Source organism: Drosophila nasuta, chromosome 4 (assembly GCF_023558535.2).
Source record: "Drosophila nasuta strain 15112-1781.00 chromosome 4, ASM2355853v1, whole genome shotgun sequence".
Taxonomy (NCBI): Eukaryota; Metazoa; Arthropoda; class Insecta; order Diptera; family Drosophilidae; genus Drosophila; species Drosophila nasuta.
The window spans coordinates 1,102,022-1,123,132 of NC_083458.1; the positions used below are offsets into that span (position 1 = coordinate 1,102,022).

Below are 21,111 nucleotides of genomic sequence, written 5' to 3' on the forward strand. Positions count from 1 at the left end.
ATAAGGATAAGAAAAGAAATTTTGAGAACTTGGGACAGAATATGTCGTTTGGAAAAAGTCCGCAAATAAATCGGCAACATCATGACCATTAGATACTGTCATATTCTCCAAAGACATAAATGCTGGTGATGACGCGGACGAAGTCGTAAAATCGCTTTGGATCACGTTGAAATCTTATTCTGCACCTACTCAAATAATTATTATCACACTCATTATTATGAGTGCGAAAAGCAGCTTGAGCAACAGAATAGCGGAGAAAATCAGAGCCAGTTCCCTTGAATTTTTTGTAAAGTCTCGACATACGATTTTTTAAATTCGATAATTTCTTAGTAAACCATAAGGGTTTATCAGACAAATGTGGAATACTTGATGGAACACAAGCATCAAATAGCGAGTTCAAAGTAGAATAAAAATATTCAACCGCTATATCCAAGTTCGTAGACAAGGAAAGTTGGGACCAGTCAGTTTGAGATATAAGCAGAGCAAGTTTCTCAAAATCGGTTTTCCGAAAACAACGAGAAAGCTCACCACAGCGTACACTCGACTCTGACGCAATAAATGGGAGCTCCAACATAATTTCCAAAGTGGGATGGTAAGGGTCTTCAGGGAAAGATATAGGAGATATTCTCGATAGAGAACATGAATCTGGGTCTAAAACAAATATAAGGTCTAGAGACCTGTTTAAGCAATTTGGAATACCATTAATCTGAGACTATGATACCCCGAAGAGACTATCAATAAAAACATGGGATACAGAGGGGCAAAGTCTATTTAGATTCTTGGCGGAATGCCATGACACCCCAGCAATATTAAAATCATCAAGGACTATAAAGTGATCACGATCAGAAAGCATATTAGAAATGTTATTAATAATAGAAAAATGAGCTAAATATAAAGCATCATCTGAAGCAGGGGGGATATATGAGCAAGAAATAAAAATGTTAAAACTACCAAAGGATAATCTAACAGCCACTAGCTCAATATCAGAAGTGTGATCAATCAATTCTGAATTTAATTGAGCATCTACTGCAATTAAAACCCCTCCACCGCGACGTACTTTGCGGTCACGTCTGTATATGGAAAATCTGCTAGATAACTACAGCGATTTAACGATCTGTAGTTAAACACGAGTGAGAGAGTAAAATTAATTGTAAATAAATATGTAATTCAATGAAAAATCACAAAAGTTTAAGAGGAAAGAAAAAAAACACGTCCGACTGCGACAGCGAGAGCGAGCGAATACAATAATAACTACATACATATAATAATTGCGATTCCTAATAATTTGTTTGCGACCAGATAAAAATTTTCCAAGTTATTAAAGAATTGTATTGGCAAAAACTCCTACTTACTGCTTTGGCTGACAATCTGGTATATTATGTACTCTATAGTATATCTTGAATGTAGTACCATATCAATATACAAATTATACAATTTTTGGTATTTTGTGGTATTTGGTATATTTTGAGAATATTACCGCAATATTTTGGTTTTATTCTAAATAGGTAGCGGGTATCTCACAGTCGAGCACACTCGGGCACTAGTACTGGTTAGAATATGTTTTTATTGATAATTGTTATCGGGTATCACACCTTCGACTGAACCTTTCTGGCTGGCTTGCTCTAACTTTGTCAAATCTAAGAAAAATGCTATCTTATCTATCCGATCTTTTCGCCTTGTTTTTTTAAACTAATTTTTCTTCTACTTACACTTCATTAAGGGTTTTATTTGTCTCGCAGATCCATTTTCCAAATATATTTTATGCATTTTGGGATGCATATGTATGTATTTATGCATTTTCTCAGTAAATTTTTGGGGTGCAAAAACAAACTACAGGTTTTACGTATCCGCTTCTTGAGTTAGTTTAAGTACTGACGAACAATATAAGTTACTCGAAATCCTACAACAGATAGATATATAGTCGGCCAGACATACAGACAGACGAATAGAGGGAAATGGCAATATCGTCTCGGCTTTTGATGATGACGAGTGCGAAAATGATCCGGTTTTTAAAAAGGAAAAGGTAACTTTTGAAAAGGAAAAGGTAACCTAGTGCTATGCTGTGGATAAACGAGTTAAAAAAAAAAACAAAGTAAGAAAGCTACAGTCGAGTGTGCTCGACTGTGAGATACCCGTACCCATTTTGAATAGAAGCAAAAAATTGAGCTATTATTCCCGTGGTAAAAATTTGAATCAAACTTGATCTGCGTGCAAACATAACAAATGCTGTCGAAACAATTATAGCTCTATCTCTTATAGACTCTGAGATCCAGTGTTTCATACGGACAGACAGACGGACATGGCTAAATCGTCTCGGCTATTGAAGCTGATTACCTGTTACATACACTTCCTGCCGGCACAAAGTAATAATACCCTTCAATCCTATGGGTAGTGGGAATAAAAAAATTTTCGGGGTAGTCAACCAGAAAATAATCGAATGAACTGTGCCACATTTTTTTTTTATTTTAATAAAATCTAAGAGTTGTATGCAGATTAGTAATAAGGGTCAGTAGTACAAATTTCTATAAAAATTTATTTTGTTTCATTTCTGTATTTAAAGATTTCAACGAGTGTAAACATAAAACTTTCAATGATTGTTCAATGAATGCAACGTGCTTTAATTTGGTGGGCAGTTATACTTGTGTCTGCCGCGATGGTTATGCCGATGAATCGGAAAACACAAACTATCCTGGACGCAAATGTTCTGACAAAGTGATTGGGTGTAATAAGTGTAATTATCATGGAATTTGCATAACACCAAACTTAAGTGAAATTTCCATTTGTGAATGTTTTGGCTGGTATACGGGCTCGACGTGTCAATTAAATTTAAAAATACTGTTAATCTCCCTTATTGTCATGATTACAGTGATTGTTGTCTTAATAGCTTGCTTGCTTTTCAATTATGCGAAAAGAAAAGTGCCTAATAGGGGTAACCTTAAGACTCCATCTGATTATAATCATCCGTACATAATGACATCGTCTCGTAAACTACAATCAGATGCCTTACCATGGAAGCAACGCAGTAACGAGAGGCAGGCAATTCTCATTGACTCAAATAGTGAATGCAGCCACTATTCCGAATCATCACATACAAAAAACCAAAAAAATATCGCCAAACGACAAAGAAGGAGTCCCATCGTCGGCAATAACCACAATATTGATTTACATGGTTCTCAAATAGATGATACAAAAGCATCACAAAGAAATTATTCTCAAACGGTTATGATTCCAAGGGCAAAGTATTCTCATCCCAACGCCTTGCCACATACACATTTAATGCAACAATCGGCAGTAGCAGAGGTTGAAAAAACATCTCTAAGGAGCAGTAATAAAAACGTCATTGAACTGTCTCTCGATAATGGTGCCTTAGTGTCTGCTGGTTTTGAGGTATTTATTAAATTAATTTAGTTTTTGAAGGGAACGAAAAAAAGTATATATACGAGTAAAAAAACATATAAAAATAACAGTAACAAAAGAAAATGTCACTTTAATTATAACTACAAATTATTTATTAAGAATATACTGAATGGTTGGTGTTTACAAAAAAGAATTAGGGCTTCATGTAAAAAAATGTAAATCATCATTCTTACTTCTGTCAGTAAGTTTGAAAGGGAATGAAAAAATATAAATCGCATTAAAAAAAAAAACAAAATATGCATATATTCCCTATCGGGATTTGAGCCCACACACCACAATATGTTGGGCTTGTAAACTGTGAGCAGAGCCAACGCAGTCCTTGTGCAGGCGCACAAGCAATTGACACGAGCAATTGTTGTTGTCTTCTTCTTCGAGACTTTCGTCGCGGCAAAACAAAATTGACGTGCGCTAGCTGATTGTCTGCGAAGCCACTGCACGTTGCAAAACTTAACATGCATACACATACCAATATAGGCGAGCATGTAGATACATAGACGCACACATACAAACGAAAGCACAGCGCAACGAAATACGCTCAAGCCTCAGCGTTCCGTATTTGATCTGCGACTGAACTGATTGTGTGACCTCTGTACGTTACGCCCTGCGTTCGAACTTCGAATTTCGAATTGTGCCGAAGAGAGGTTATAATCGCAGCGCTCTGCTCTTCTGGAGTCGTAAAAATCCTGTTACTAATGATAATTTTTGCTTCAAGAGTTAAAGCATCTATGGATTATACGATTTGTGTCAATATGTTCAAAGATTTAACATATGTATGTTATAATAAAAACGAACAAAAAATTCGCATATAGTCTATTTAGGCCAAGTGCATCTGCTTCAATGATGCAAGTGTTTACCCCAAACTCCATCACGCGAACAGTAATCAAACTCAGGCAGGAAGAAGACTACCAAAAGCAATAGAAAGAAATAAAAAAAAATATAAATTTAAAAAGTATGCGCCACTGAGGGCATTTAAATAGTATAAGTATGTAATATTTATTATTATTCATCATTACTACCTCTAAACTTGTTTTCATTGAGGTTTCGGCGATTGTAAGCGACCAAGGCGTTGACTCAAACAGACTGGCACATCAATTCACTGAGAATGAATACGAAAAGACACCATCGCATCTTTCAAAAGTACAGAAAACTTCGGAGCATATTGCAAAGCCAAGCGTGGCAACAATTGATTGCTCTTCAGGGTAAGTTATTTAATATACAGTAGAATCAGGTTATGACGACTCCGCTTATAGTGTCCGTCCGGTTATTGCGACGAAAAGTCGCTTGGTTGGTCCCCATACAAACTTGTATGAAAGGGCCTCCGCTTAGTACGTCTCCGCTTTTAGCGAAATATTTCACAATTCAACCGGATATTGCGACAAAAAAAAAATACAGCGAAATAATGCCAATAAATTTAAGTATCAAACGACGCTGTTAGAAATGTATGCATTTATCAGTGATTGGCACTCTTGTTGGGTGCGTAGGAGCGACAGGAAGGTTCTTACATTCTCGCTACTCTCTTTTAGTTTTAGCTGACGCCTTAGCTTATGCTAAGGAACATACAGGTATACGATTTATTATGGAAAAACCATGCTATTAAATTAAATTTATACATTTTTTGTTTTGTTTAAAAATTAATTTGTTTTATCTTAAAAACCTATTATGAACATGGCAACCGTAAAAAAAAAACAAAACAAAACTTAATTTTGCTCCTTTCGGTTAGTGCGTCTTCCGGGTATAACGACGTAAAATCGTCGGTCCCTTGAAAGTCGCTATAACCGGAATCTACTGTATATGTCGTACTAATGGAATGTGTACTTAGTATTTTTTATTTTCTTCATTATAGACAGATTCAAACGATGGATACTTGGATGAATAACATTCACACCCATGTCTTGTAAGTATGAAATATTACACTACCTATTCTGTTTTCACCTTGGTAAGCATAAGTATCATTGACCTTATTCTTATTGCTATGGACGAAATCGCATTTTTTCCACACAATTCCATTAAAAACCAAGAAAGCTACAGTCCATTGTGCTCGACTGCGAGTTACCCGCCATCCATTTTGAATAAAGTCTAAAGAGCGCGGTATTAATTTTAAAATATGCCACAAAAATCTTAAAATTATACCAAGGCTTTATATTTGGTATAATAATATAATACAAATAATTATTCAAAATATACCATTTAGTGCAGAATATACTAGATTGTCAGCCAACGCAAACTTATTGGACGATTTTCCTCTTATCACAACCAAATTTTCAAGAATCATAAAATATGCAGTTATTATTGTATCTACCCAAATTCACTTCAGCTTCAAAATTACGCTTGGTTTTTTATTTTAATTGTCCATCTTTGCCGATAGGTTGTCTATTTTTTCGTGAGTGGAATAGCTGATTCGACATCCACATACTTTCCAGTATCGGAATATCGATACCTTTTATTTATTTTGTGCTGGGAACAAAATTCGATTCAATTGCCGGGCGTTAACAGCTGGCTCAGTCGCGATTCAAAAGATAGAAATCGATCGAATTGTAAATAGAGGTGGAGAACTATCGATAGTCGGCGCCATCGATAGCGAGCGATTTTTCTCTTAAACCATCGATAGTGTCGATAGTGCCATCGATAGTGTCATGCTTTTTAATTGTTAAATGTAAAAAAAGCAAAAATATAAAATTTAAACAAATCTTTATTACATTCTTAACTCTTAAAAATAAAAAATACATTTCATTTGTTGCTTTTGTGTTATACAAATTAATAAATCATTTCATTTATTTAATAAACATTTTCATTTAGCTTCTTGGTAGAGCCATTTGTTCTTATTGAGGAACAATAACATGTTAATGTTTTCCTCCTTCAGTCGAGTTCGGCGATCGGAGACTATTTGTCCGGGTTTGCTAAACATGCGCTCGGACTCCACTGATGTGGTCGGTCCGCACAAAAATTTAAACATTACGGTTTTTATAAGTTCCAGATCCGTTTCGTTCATCTGAAATTATAAACAAAAAACTGAATTTACTGAATTTCACTTAATACAAATACAATTGCACTTACCTTTTTCGACAATTGTTAGGAACTTCTCCATGCTATAACTTATTTTTACTCTTCACTTTCAACAATATTTTGGCTTTCCACTATATTTTTGCTTTGCGCTATATTTTTGATGTCCACTTTCAGCTATATTTTTTCTTTGTGATGTGAGACGCCGAGTGTAAAACTATCGATAGTGCAGGGCTGCCATCGACGGCGGTGCGATAGCGCCAAACCATCGATAGCGTCGATAGTGCCATCGATAGTTCTCCACCTCTAATTGTAAATACTACAAGTTCAGTGTTAATTCCACTGACGAGCCCACGTGACAATATAACACGCTCGCTATTGCACAAACAAACAAATACATTTTTTTGCCAATGCAAAAACAAAAGAAAGAGTTTGCATTGACCATGTTCGATGAACAGTTTGTAGCCATTTCACCATTTGATCATTTGAGCGATTTGTGTAATACCATATTCGGCAAATCAGAATTAAAGTCCCACAAATCCATTTATAATTTCCACTTAGGGAGGAATCGTGCACAGACGATGGAGTTCTTATATATACCATAGCGCATCAAACTTGTAAAATATAAAAAATATTATATTGCCCTAAAATCTGTTTGTCCTTTTCACTTTTTTTAATTTTTCAAATACCACTGAAGGCATTCTAAAAGTATAAGAATAAATAAATTTAATTTATTTTATTCATCAGTTAACTCTACTTATTTCCGTTTTACATCATAATAATAAACTCGATTTGCAACAATCATATTTCGAAGTTGTCAAATTGATCGTCTTGGTGATTTTTTTTAAACATTTTCTTATGTCGCTGTCTATTCTTTTCATTTTGTTGTCTATGGTTTTTTTAAAGAAGAATTTCAATGCAATTTTAAGGTTAAGGTTACCAAAATATTTTCGAAGACGAAGCTCTCGCTATTTTGCCATTGGTGTTATTTTTTTTTTTGTTCTCTCCCATGCTTTGGCGCAGTGCATGTTACAATTTACTTATGATTTGTGATTTGCCTGACGCACATGTTTTGTGAAAATGTCAATTATAAATGAAGAGTTAATTTTCAAATTAAGAAAAATTAAATAAACATGTAAATAAATGATAAGTTAAAATGATTAATATGAATGAAACTAAATATATTTTGAAAAATGTTCTACCTTAACGTTACAATTAGAATTCGAATCAAAAGCGCTAATTTTCATTCTGGTATACTCCAGAAATTCGTTTTTTATTTTGAAGCAGCTCAAATAAATGATGAAATTTGCCGAATGCTTTTCTTCCCAAATTAATTGGGTGAATTTGTGTTAATTTAAAAAAATAAACTTTCCTGTAACCGCAGCTCATCTTCTGATGAGAAATCCATTGCGACCAACATCACGAAATCGCAACAAATCCGTCTTGCACTATGCAACCTATTAGCTTACTCGCATCGAAAGCATTTCGCCTTCAGTTTCATCTTCAGGTTTGTCCTCGTCACAGCAACAGTGTATAAGACCCGACTGCAACCGATTTTGAAAGGGTTATCTCTCTAGTACTAGTGCCTGTAGACACTTATCATAAAATTCTTTAAGAATATAAAACATCTGGAACAGTGTCTCGCGACTTTCATGGACCTTGGGCGCACTTTTTTTTTATCGAAAATACTGCGACAAAGTTTTTTTTTACAAAATGCTGCTGTGTTTACTGCACAGTTTTTACGCACAGAAAGATATGTTAAATGTCTCAATCAACGCGAAACCATTTCAAATTGTCGGGATTGAATGACAATCAACTTCTGGATATGCATGATTCTGTTCAATACTTAAAATGAATTTGCGAACGAATCAAATGGCTCGATCGCCCTTGCCCTGGTGGCTTGGGATCCAATAGATACGCACGATCGCAGATGTGTTCTGAGACTCTATTGCTTCCTGTTCTCTAGGAGAACCTTGGATTTGACCACATCGAGTGCATTGATCTTATTACAGTTTGGTTGTAAACAAAGATGTTGGTAGATTTATAGTAAGAGCATATTCTCCGAACCACTTCTGCAAGTTTGCCAATGAGTCATTGGCAATGACGAAGACTTGGTGACGCTTGTTCTCTGCTTTTATCTTTTGTTACTGTTCGTTTGCTCCTATTGTTTATTGGAGCCACTTGCTCACTGCAGCCCCTTGATTGGCCCTCTCAACAACCACTTGAGCTAGGTTGTCATTAGGGTTGTTAGATTTTGAAAAAATATCGTATTGATGATATTTGCTGTTTAAAAAATATCTCTCGATGATATTAAGAAATATAAAAACAAAATCGATATATCGAGAATTTTTGATAATTTTTTATGTTAAGCTAATTTTGAATAAACTGTCTGTCTCTGTTCTTTTGGTCTAAGAATATGTATAATAAAAAAAACGGTATAATATTTGTTTTATCAACCATGAACTTCAAATAAGACACAATAGACTATTTTTCACTTAAAAAGTGAATAGAAAAAACAAATATTATACCCACTCTCAAGCAACTCTTGTTTAAGTTCTTTGCAATAGAAAATAACTAAATTATTAAGGATATGATATAGAGTACAGCCCAGCCCATTGTGCTCAATTTTATTTAATATAATAAGACATGACGTATTTTAAAATGGTATTGTTAATTTGTGGAATTTGTACTTAATGCTTTAAATTATTAATTAGAAAATAAATGTGGATTTAATGATTTTAGAAAAACTCGTTCGGTTACATGATGGTCTGTCATAAGACTACGGGAGTCTGAAACAACACTCTTTATGGCAGAAGCCCACTCTTCAGATGAAACCGACCTAGGCATGATTAAGCAACTTAATGCCACCTTCGCTAGCATGGGCAAAGTTGACATTCGCGAGATCCAGAATTCCAACGGATTTGTCTCCCAACTACAAAATGGCTTACTTAAGAAAAGCTGCAATTCCTTTCTTTCGGAACTCTGGACTACAGAGTCTCTGAGTTCTATTGTCCTTTTGTGCAGATCTAGAAAACTTTCCTGTACGCTTAATGCGACCATGTCCTGTTCACCACAATCAGTAGGTATTTCTGTTTGTGTATTTTCAACTATCTGCTTAATGATTTCATCGGTGACATTTTTACGTGAAGAGAAGTATTGAAGTAAATTTTTTTAAGTCGACGATCAAGCATATCCCAAATTCTTGGCATAAACGATTTTTTTTTGTGAAATAATGCTGTTTAATTTTTTTTTGGTATCTTTAATACTTATATGATATAAAAAAAAATTGATTAGATTTTTTGGGAATACCCTTAATTTTTTGCGCACTTTTAAAGTCAGCTGTTCAGTGTCAAAAAACCCGCGAAAATTTTGACGACTTGCAGCTCGTAAATCAATTGAACAAAATACTAAAAGTTAAAAGTGTGTAAATGAAAAATAAAGGTCAAGGTATGTAAATTAATAGTTACTAAACGTTTTTCTATATTTCTAAAATTTTTTGTTGTTTTGTCTAAAGTGTTGCAAATGTGTTGTTCTAGCTTATTCTAACAAAAGTACATGTGTTCTGTGAAGCTTTAATTTTAAGTGCCTCAAAGTGCCTTAAAGGTAAAAATGTAATATTTTTAACAAATCTCTATAGAATCCATTTTAGTAATGGTTTTTGCCCGTTTTTGCCCCTTTTTGAAATAACAATACATGTTGCAGGTGTTTATGAGTTCTCTCATGCAGCGCTGCTCAAAGTATTTCTGTAATAACTTCGAAAATTTTTATCTGATCGCAACCAAATTCTCAGGAATCATAACTACTATAGTAATAATTGTATATACCAAAATTCGCAACTCTAGCTTTAAAATTACGCTTTTTATTTGATTTTGTTGATTTGCGGGGGCGGAAGTGAGCGTGGCAAAAATTTTAAACAATCTTGGTCTGCGTGTAAACGTAACAAATGCTGCCGAAAAAAAATTATAGCTCTATCTCTTATAGTCTCTATACGGACGGACGGACAGACTCACAGACGGACAGGGCTAGATCATCTCGGCTGTTGACGCTGATCAAGAATATATATTCATTATAGGGTCGGAAATGCCTCCTTCTACCTGTTACATACATTTCCTGCCGGCACGAAGTTATAATACCCTTCTACCCTATGGGTAGAGGGTGCAAATATAGAAGTTATTTAAGCCATTTTTTGTATGGGCAAAAACTCTTACCTATTACGGATCTTTGGCTGACAATCTGGAATATTCCGTGGTAGTATACAAATATTCAAAATATAGGCTTTGGTATATTTTCAGTATTTTTGTGTTATTTATTTTAGCAGCAGTAGCAGGTACCTCACAGTTGAGCACACTTGACTGTAACTTTGATGACCGACCTGGCTGTCCATCCAACCGTCTATCTTTCCTTGTTATTGTTGTATGCAGATGAAGTTTGATTTAGATTTTTGCATAAGTTATTTAAGAAATAATTATATATTACAAAAGACGGTTGTATTTACTGGATTATCTTTTACTTTGAATTAGACTTTTAAGATTTTCCTTTTCCTCTGCACTAACAAACGATACCTTTATATACATAAATATATATTTCATTTGTCAACGTGTTTAACAGATCGTCTGATGTAAGGTCTTTTGATGAAACAATGGTTCAAGTTGTAAGAAAGACTATGTATCAATCTTTTGATATGCAAACCCAAAGCCATACAAATGAGGTATTTATTTGATGAATTCATGAATAATAAAATTAAAATAATATAACACGTATTTAAAGGAACTGAACATAATGACTGAGCGTGATCTGGGATCAACATTTTTATTGCCACATACACACCTTTACATGCCTGAAAAGGTTTGCTTTTCCAAAACATATGTTTTTGATATTCTAACATTTTGCAATTACATTTTAGATTGAAAGCGACATGTCTGGCTTTGAATCAATATAAAATGCATCTACTTAAGAAATATCCGCCAAAAAGTGAGAAATAGGAATACGTACCCTTGTTTTGTACCTCAGAGATGCTTTCCACATATGATAAATCTGTTGTTATAAGTTTTTGTAATGAATTTTTTTTACTTCGTGTATGTCATAGTTATTTTTATAATAGTCACTCCAAATCTGATAGTCTGATCGTCCATCCGGCACAAGTTTAAACTGTAATTTAGTCTAGTCTCACTATATTTACAATAAAAATGAATCTATGTTTAATATCTTAGTTTAGGCCGGATACAAAATTTGTAAGTTATTTAACAGTAAATTAAATTAATAAATTACTTGTCACAAAGGTATTCAGTCGCGATTATTTTATTGCTGTTCTTTTCTGGGACTAGGACTCGTATTGCCATCAAAATAATACTTTTTTTTTGCTAATATTACACAAATTTATCATACAAAAAGACAGTATAAAAAAAAAAAACAACATGCTAAAGTAAAAAATAAAATGTATCACGATTATGTAATGCCAAATTGCAAGTATAAAGTGAAGAAGAATGAAAGTATAGAAAAGAAAAATTACCATTCTACATCATTTTTGAACATATTATTATTTTAAAAATGCTAAAAAATCCATACAGAATCCAGAAAGCATAATCTTAAACCAAGATCAAATTTGATATAAGTATATATACAATTTTCTAGTGTTTCATGTAGGCAGATGGCCAGACAGTTAAACTTACGGACAGACGATACATACATACATGATCAGCGTCAACACCGTTTGTCCGTAAGTTTGACTGTCTGGCCATCTGCCTATATGAAACACTAGACATGGTACCAGGGTTGCCAATGCAAATTTATACATTTCCTCAAAAATCGGAATAAAATTCCCCAAATTTGGGGACAAAAATCCGCTGATTCCCCACAAATTCTCCACATAGGTTTTTTTAAATGAAACAATAAAAAGCTGAGTATAACTCATATTAGTATTCTTAATTAATTAAAATAAAAACTTAAACAGTTAACATTCATATTCTTTTCCATATTTTTGTGGATAGAATTTTGTTTGACGGGTTGAACTTGACGCTGCCGCCTAGTTTTTTAATGCCTTCTCTTGCAGCCATAAATGATACAACAGTATCTGTATTCAGTCGATTACGGTTTTCAGTTTTCAAATTCTTAAGAACACTAAATTTGCGCTAGACCGATGCATTTGAAAAAGGCAGTATCAGCAACAACGATAACAATTTTTATATTTGGAAACAGGTATTCTCCCGCAGCGTTTTTCAGACGAAACACTTTACCCCAGTAACATTCAGCATCAATGTTATTTTGAACTTCAAGCCCATGTTGACAAAAATCCAGCATTGCGTGAGCTCGAAATTCATCGTCTAATTTTTGTGCTGTCACAAATTTATAAAGGACAGGAAATCAAAAAATGTATAAATCCCCGCATTTTCCCCACATAATGCCAATCCCCAATCAACTTAAAATTCCCCGCACTTTGGGGAATTCCCCACAAATTGGCAACGCTGCATGGTACACATAATAATATCCACAGTCTTTATTATTTCTGATCATTTGACAGAAGTTATTTAATAACTTTACATGGTGAAAAAAGCTGGTATAATTCAACATTCGAATTTTATCACATGTTCAATCTAAATTCTAATTTCAAGAATTTTTATAAAATCGAAAAGTAATTAAATTCGACATTTGCCATCCTCTTTTTAATTTAGAACTTTACTCTCTGTACGGATCTTAAGAACATCATTGCTAATGATAATTTATAAACTTATTTATTTAATGAATTTAGACGACAAACGTAGCAAATGGAGACACACGTAAGAATGGCATCTACAAATTTTTCATTGTTTCTTTATGATGCATCTGAGGAATTTTGTCGTGAAGAGAAATAGCAATAATTAACGTTCTGGAGTCGCAAGACTATGTATATATACGCGCTATACTCCAAGTATTGTACTGTTACTATCTATGTATAGAAACAAAAAAATACTTCGCAGTAGTATTTTTTATTTTTTTGGGGTTAATAATAATGGTAAGGTCTGTTGTTCAATTGTGTCAGAATATAGGAATAAGGGTTGATATTGCGATATCAAACTTTTTCGTGAGTACGGTCAATGTCCACTTGTGGTTAGTCCGTGAGAAGTACAGAGGCGCCTCAACTAGGGGTTTCATTTGAATTAGTATTCAATATTGGTGACCTTAAAAATTGATCGGTCACTGAACTTTTTAAGCGAAATCAAAATTAGACCCGTTCTTTACGAGTCATACGAGTACTACCCTTAACAGAATTACACTGCAATATATTTTCCTATCTGACCACTTCTATTTCACTTCAATATATATGTACATATAGTATATTCTGTGGTAATAGGGGTTGAATTGACAAACTGACCAAAGGTACAGGTGTATTGGGCAATAGAGCTGCAGTGTAAGTCTTGCTGCTTTCCCGAAACGGAAGGTTAAGCGACAATAAGTTTTATTTGTTAAATTCTACAATTCAAACAAACAAAATTACCGACAAATCAAAAAATAAAGCAAGCAAAAAAAAAAACTAAAGACAAAGAGTAAATACAATACAAAAACAAGCAAAGTGTTTAATATAATTATAAATAAACTTTAATCGGAAATCAAAAGTGACATAAGGTTGCATTTGCAATGCTTGGTGTGGATTGACTATTGATGGTGAAAAGTTAGTAAGTATTAAATATTAAGCTCTTAACAGAACACTTCCAACGTTGTCGAAAACAAAAATGTATTTTCGATAATGTACAAAATTCAAGGCTAATAAAATTGTTATATAAGTTATATTAACGTGTATGAGTAATTTAAAGCTGGCATAAAAAATCACAAAATTGCCATTGGAGCGAGCAATTTCTGACTCCAAAAAAATATATATTTTCTCGATCTCAGATCTCCAGAGACGTCAAACTTGGTACTAGTCACACACGAAATGGCCACCCAAGTCGCAAAATTATAATCTTAGAATACATAATATCAGATCTCATAACGATTTATACAAATTTGGAATAGTTTAAGGTATATTTATGTGTATTATGTGTTTGTATGCGTATTGATTGCATTGACATTTGTATGTATTACGTATATGGATACTATTCATTTAGTAACATATTAATCTTAATGATTTTAACAAGTTTTAGACAAATTTATTATTTGTCCATACTTTTCCACTTTGATTGAAACAACAATAAGCATTTGTGGTGGGTATGTTCTGCTTAAATGAAAAAACCTTACCTCCCTTTAAGAATATAAACATTTTATTGGCGCACCTTCCTACCACTAGGAACTCTGTGATTGGTTAAAACACCACTAAATGGCATAGGGATGAGACATGTCTGGTTGGGATTGGTACATCAAACGCCATTTTGAAAGCTATGAAGATGCAAAACATAATAGGAAAAATCGTATGACAATAAACATATTGATTATCTGAGAGCAATTTCCTGATCAATTTGTTTAATAAATACACAGTGGGCAAAAAGTCCGAAATTGTGACATTTTTAAAATTTTTTAAGATAGAAACATGAAACTTTGTACATATGTATACCTACAAAATAAAAATTGAATTTCGGGCTTTTGTTAATTGGACCACGCCTTCCTCCCCCCTATTTACTAGGGGTCTTAGTTGCTTTGCCTCACAATCTGGTATATTGTGCCGTCTATGGTATATTTTGAATGTGGTACTATATCGATATACCAAATATACTATGAATGAAAATGAATGTAACAGGTAGAAGGAGGCATCTCCGACCATATAAAGTATATATATTCTTGATCAGCGTCAACAGCCGAGATGATCTAGCCATGTCCGTCTGTGTGTCTGTCCATCTGTCCGTCTGAACACCTAGATCTCAGAGACTATAAGAAATAGAGCTATAATTTTTTTTCGACAGCATTTTTTATGTTTGCACGCAAATCAAGTTTGCTTCAAATTTTTGCCACGCCCACTTCCGACCCCGCAAATCAAAACAATCGAATAACAAGCGTAATTTTAAAGCTAGAGTTGCGAATTTTATACAATAATAACTATAGTAGTTATGATTCCTGCGAATTTGGTTGCGATCAGATACAAATTTTGGAAGTTATTAAAGAAATACTTTTGTATGGGCAAAAATGCCTACTTACTAGGGGTCTTAGTTGCTGACAATCTGGTATATTGTGCCGTCTGAGGTATATTTTGAATGCGGTACCACACAGATATACCACATATACCATTTGGTATAGTTTTAGTATTTTTTCAGTATATTCGATATATTTTAAGAATAATACCGCAATACTTTTATTTAAAATGGATAGCGGGTATCTCACAGTCGAGTACACTCGACTGTAGCTTTCTTACTTGTTTGAAAATAATACCGGAATATTTTGCTTTTATTCAAAATGGGTAGCGGGTATCTCACAGTCCAGCACACTCGACTGTAGCTTGATTTTAGGAACTTGTTCTGTATTACGATAAAATATATAAATTCGTTAATTTTTTGGTTTTGTGTAGAAATTGTTAATTTTTGCCATTATCAGAACAGAAAAAAATTTCCAAAACCATTCTTAGCTCTAATTAAATTACTAATCTATAGTTATAAAAATAACCTTTTCTTATTTTTAAAATGGTTTCAGTTCAAGCTTTTTTTTGTCACTGTAAAGATGGTCGCACGCGACATCCCTCAGAGAATTACCCATATCGCGTTTGTAAATTTCCAAAATTTGGTGCCAATGTACTAGTACTTTATGCAAAGTTTGAGACATTGGATACCACTCATAAGTAAAACAAACACTCTTCAAAACGGCATGCAACAACAGTGGCATTGAATTTTTTGTTTCATTCAGTAGTTCAAATGCTAATTTTGACTTTAACTTTGGTCGTGCCAGGCTTTTCCTGTGAAACATGATCTTAAGAAGCTCAATTTTTAACGTGGATGCAAGCCATTGCGACTGCTTTCTATTGCATTTTGTAGCATCACCTAGTTCATTTTCATCGATATTTTGCCAAGCAAACTACGGTTGTTGTTGCTCCAAAAATCAATAAGAAACCGTAAATACAACTGCAACATTGAGTTTTTCCGTAAGTCGGTAAAAAATGTTAACCCCTATTTGATTGTTAACAGTTTAGTAAATAACATACAGCTTTAAAATTGCCTCGACTGACCTAGACTCACAAGTTACACTCCACAGATACATTTATTAGCAGGGATCTAAAAACATATCAACAACACATTGTACGATAGGATGCTAATAATATTAGTGTTAATAAATATGGACAAATAACAAAATACCAACAACGTCTAAAATTTTTTAAAAATATGTTTCAGTATTCTTGAAGTATTCTAATTCAGAAAATAAAGTCAATTTAATAATATGGAACACAAAAAAAAAATGACACAATTTTAGACTTTTTGCGCATAGTGCAGTGGCGGGAGTTTGCTGAAGTACTGTCTTATTATTCGATGTAGAGGATGTACATACAAGTATCATTTAATAAATTATTGTAATTTATTATTATTGACACATACAAAACTCAATTCGAGTTGCGAAGATTTGAAGCAGTCTAATAAGTCTATTACACTCAAGTGTCGACTGAAGCCTTGTTACTTTTTTTGTGTAAATAGTCAAAACACGTAAGTCAAGCTCTTTTTTTTATCTGTTACATGCATTTTCTACTGGCACAAAGTTATAATTCTGTCCTTAAACTATAGGATTGTGGGTATAAAATTCGTCAATACGGCTATTTTAGCAATAGAAATTTCTTTAACAACATTCATAATTGCATTTTATAACTGCTGTAATAACTTGCTTCATGGAAAATTTTAAGTCTTAATGACCTTCAGTGGATTGTACTCTCTTTATCGGACCCTCACTTTTAAAGCATGTATTCCGACTGTGAGAGTCCCAGAGTTATTCTTGTACGTCAAACATTTATCCCTAATGAAAACCAATATATTATATATCATACATAGAATAAAATGATCTCGTCCACAAAGAATGTACAAGGCGGAGGAGAAATGGGATATAAGTACTTAATTGGATCGCCGCCTGACGTTGATGAATCTGATGAGGAACGCGAATTGACTAATCTAAATTGGCTTTTGAGAAATCAGAATGTAACGTGGCCAGAAATCATCGACGGAAATTCAAACGACAACATAAATGCAAACGGTTTATCACCTACAAGCAAGCGGAGGATGGTAGGCGAAAGTAAAATTGCAAATATCAACCTTTGTGCAAATCAAAAACTAAATATTCATAAAGAAAATCAAGTTTTTACTTCAAATTCAAATGTTATTAGATGCTCTCATACAAGAAAACAAAATTCACCAACAGTAGCATCTTTAAAACGTCTCAGTCCCGCAGAGCGTTTTGAAATTTTTATAAATAAAATCAAACGGTAAGCATCGATAAACATCAAGAACTGAAAATGCCTTTAAACAATTTTGAATAAAAATAAAATGCAACTTAAAATACTGTTTTCAAAGACATATGTATATAACGACACTCAAATGAATAAAATCGCTTATAATAAATAAAATCATTTATTTTTAATTTTGATTTTCATATTTTACATTCGTTGTTAAGAGTTAGTAATAAGCTTAAATAAAATATTTAGTCGTTTTTTTACACAGAATTCTTTTACCTAAATTCAAGATAAATAAAGTATGACATACGTTTTTTTATTAATTTAATAATTTAATTTGATTTTACGCAAGATAATTTCAATATCTCTATCCTGAACAACGTTTTTTTTTGCTCAAAATGCTTCCCCAAACTATCAATAATAACAAATTAAAAATATTATATTGGGAATTTTATTTGTTGAAATTTTTTCAAATATTCGCAATAATTTATTTAGTTTTATATTGAAATATTCATAATAATAAAGTAATAAAAATACTATTTTTAATTAATAATAATAATATTAGTAAAAATATGAATAATAATAATACAAAATGTGGTTGCAGTGATTTGGCGGAATATGAAAAATCAGCAATTAAGTATACGACGGATGTAACAGAGAAGCCGCCATTCAATTACTCACATATTATTGGGATGGCTATGCTTGACTATGGACGAGCCACTCTGCAGCAAATATGCGCATGGATTGAATCAAAGTTTGCCTTCTTCCGCGTGCGTAAAAAGTGGAATGTGAGTCAGTTAACAAGTTACAAACATAACTCCCAGCCAAAATTCATAGCCTTTTTAATGCTTTACATAATAAACTAGTAAGAAAACTATAAAATATATTGAATGTTACTTTTGGTATATCGATATAGCACTACATTGTTTTCATACCCGTTACCTTTTTAATTTACTACTCAGTATTAATAATTAATGCTAAGCTTAAAGATATTCATAATTTTGAAACAAAGGCATACAACTGAATAAAATATATATTTTTACAAAATAATTTCACTAGATGAGGTTGTATATATATAGGGTCGGCGATGCCTTCCTCCTACCTGTTACATACATTTTCTGCCAACACAAAGTTATAATACCCTTCTACCCTATGGGTAGCGGGTATCAAAATTAACAATTTCAAAACGTAATGAGCATGAAAAACCTTAAATGATCACGTCACAACGCAGTGTGTGCGGGATTTTTAGGATCTTATCTTGGTTGTCCTGTGTTAAATAACACCTTATGATGATTTATTTAATCTTAGTCTTTATATTCCTTAATCGGATGTCCTTACCCGGATGTTTGTTTATACAGTCTCGTCTAGTGAAATTATTTTGTAAAAATATATATTTTATTCAGTTGTATGCCTTTGTTTCAAAATTATGAATATCTTTAAGCTTAGCATTAATTGTTAATACTGAGTAGTAAATTAAAAAGGCCTTGCAAATATTTGAAAACCTGAATACACATGTACATAGAAATATTATAAGATTATAAGAAAACAGAAAATATTATAGTGTTGCACTCTAATTTTAATTGAAATATTCTGAATTAATTTGTATACATACTTGCAGAATTCCATAAGGCATAACTTATCATTACATCACTGTTTTCGAAATCGAAAGCGCGAGGAGAAAGGCAAAGGCGGATACTGGGAGTTAGGCGTAGATCCAAAAAAATGTGATAGGAAACGCATTCGAAATCGTAAACCAGGACAATCCAAACCGATGTCATCTTTACAATTAGCTAAAAATAATAGTCCTCAGAAAACTCAGACTAACGTCAAGTGTACTAAAAAAGGAGGGGAATCTATTCAAATGTGCCTTCCAAATGAAACGCAGCATGCGCAATCATATAGTTATATCGCTGCTGATAACATTAAAGAATTAAATTTAGTGGACAAACAAGCAACTGTTTCAGACGGCTCAAATGCTCTTGAACTATCATTTCCATTTACTGCCCGTCAGAATATTTATAGACCTCTATGCTCTAACGAATCTCCCATGTCGATTAATGCCGATGAGCTACAAGATCAATATGAGCGCGGAACCATTATAATTCGAAGATCTGGCGACACTTTATGTCTAAATGACATTTTTATCAACAAATTCAATAACATAAATATGGTTTGATGTTCATTTATAAAAAAATCGATTTTTATTTATGTTGACATTGATTTCAGATTTATTCTCAAGATGAGATTCCAACGCTCAGTGAAAATGTTATTATATCATCACAAATGTCAGCTGTACTGGATGTAAACAAAGATTCGACGATAACTCCTGCGATTTCTCTCCCCGAGATTTCTAATGTACTGCCCACTAATTGTGATTATTCAAGCTTTCGGTCTTATATAAATGGCGAGGATGACTCTTTTAATTATATTCATTCCACTGAGCTGAATCGCAACGAGGATATCTTAAGTAATTTGCTTGACTTGTGTGTTCGCGACTTTTGATGTGGTAGTCATAAATGTAAACTTTACTATTATATACTTAAATTAAAGTCTGGATGATATTTTAGACCGCTTTACATGTAAACTGTATATGTTAATCAAAATACGAGAATAAATCATTTCTAACTTCGACAGATGAGACACCATTTAATTCATGTTCAATTTTTATATTTATATTTATATTTTACTTACCCAATTGCCAAAAATAAATGTTAAATTGTATACCAGCTACCGATAGTGTAAAATACTATAGGTATTACAACTAACATATGCTTCAACAAGAAATGTGTATAACTAATTAAAAATTGTTATAGCTTTATGCCTACCATACCGTACACTTAGAATAGTGCTGAAACTCTTCTATATAATCTATCCATATGATTCTACTCTGAAGATAGGCTGCACTATGTTAGAGATTCTGGACAGTAAATTGATTATACATCCCTGTTGTCCGTCCAATCCTCGCCTATGGTATTCTTATGTGGTGGTAGGCCACGGAAAAAAGGCAAATATCCATCATGGAAAGGACACGATAAGGATTTGGCAGAGCTATGGCTAAAAAACGAATGTGATTTTTCGAAAACAAGCTATATCCCGGCCATATCCTTGAGCATTTTCAAAGGACATATATTGCCAGGATCGCAAGGACGAATTCTATCGATCGGCATCAAAAAAGTATGGGGTCATGTAAGGATCCAACACTTGTAATTTTTCAGTCCGGGGGCCGAAGAAAATCGCCCGAAATCGCAAATTCCAGGATATCTAGAGACCGCAAGGACGATTGGGATGAAATTTGGCAGGATAATAGTCCTTGCCAAGAAACTTCGATTGACACTAGTCCGGCAAGGATCGGACAGGATATGGCCGAGATATAA

At 33.4% G+C, this 21,111-nt stretch overlaps 1 protein-coding gene across 3 annotated transcripts in view; it reads left to right on the forward strand.

The window, feature by feature from the left end:
• Positions 1–20,410, forward strand: part of LOC132794847 (forkhead box protein N4) — a 39,296-nt gene extending 18,886 nt beyond the window's left edge. The window contains exons 8-13 of one of the 3 annotated variants that reach the window (XM_060805082.1): positions 2,561–3,387; positions 4,456–4,616; positions 5,261–5,311; positions 18,342–18,525; positions 19,356–19,907; positions 19,964–20,400. In XM_060805082.1, coding sequence (XP_060661065.1) covers positions 2,561–3,387; positions 4,456–4,616; positions 5,261–5,311; positions 18,342–18,525; positions 19,356–19,907; positions 19,964–20,239 — 2,051 coding nt within the window. In that variant the 3' untranslated portion in view covers positions 20,240–20,400. Of the gene's footprint in view, positions 1–2,560; positions 3,388–4,455; positions 4,617–5,260; positions 5,312–13,426; positions 14,067–17,342; positions 17,771–18,341; positions 18,526–19,355; positions 19,908–19,963 lie in introns of those variants that run through there. The other 2 variants (XM_060805084.1, XM_060805085.1) reach the window with 2 other exon arrangements.
• Positions 20,411–21,111: the final 701 nt, after the last annotated feature.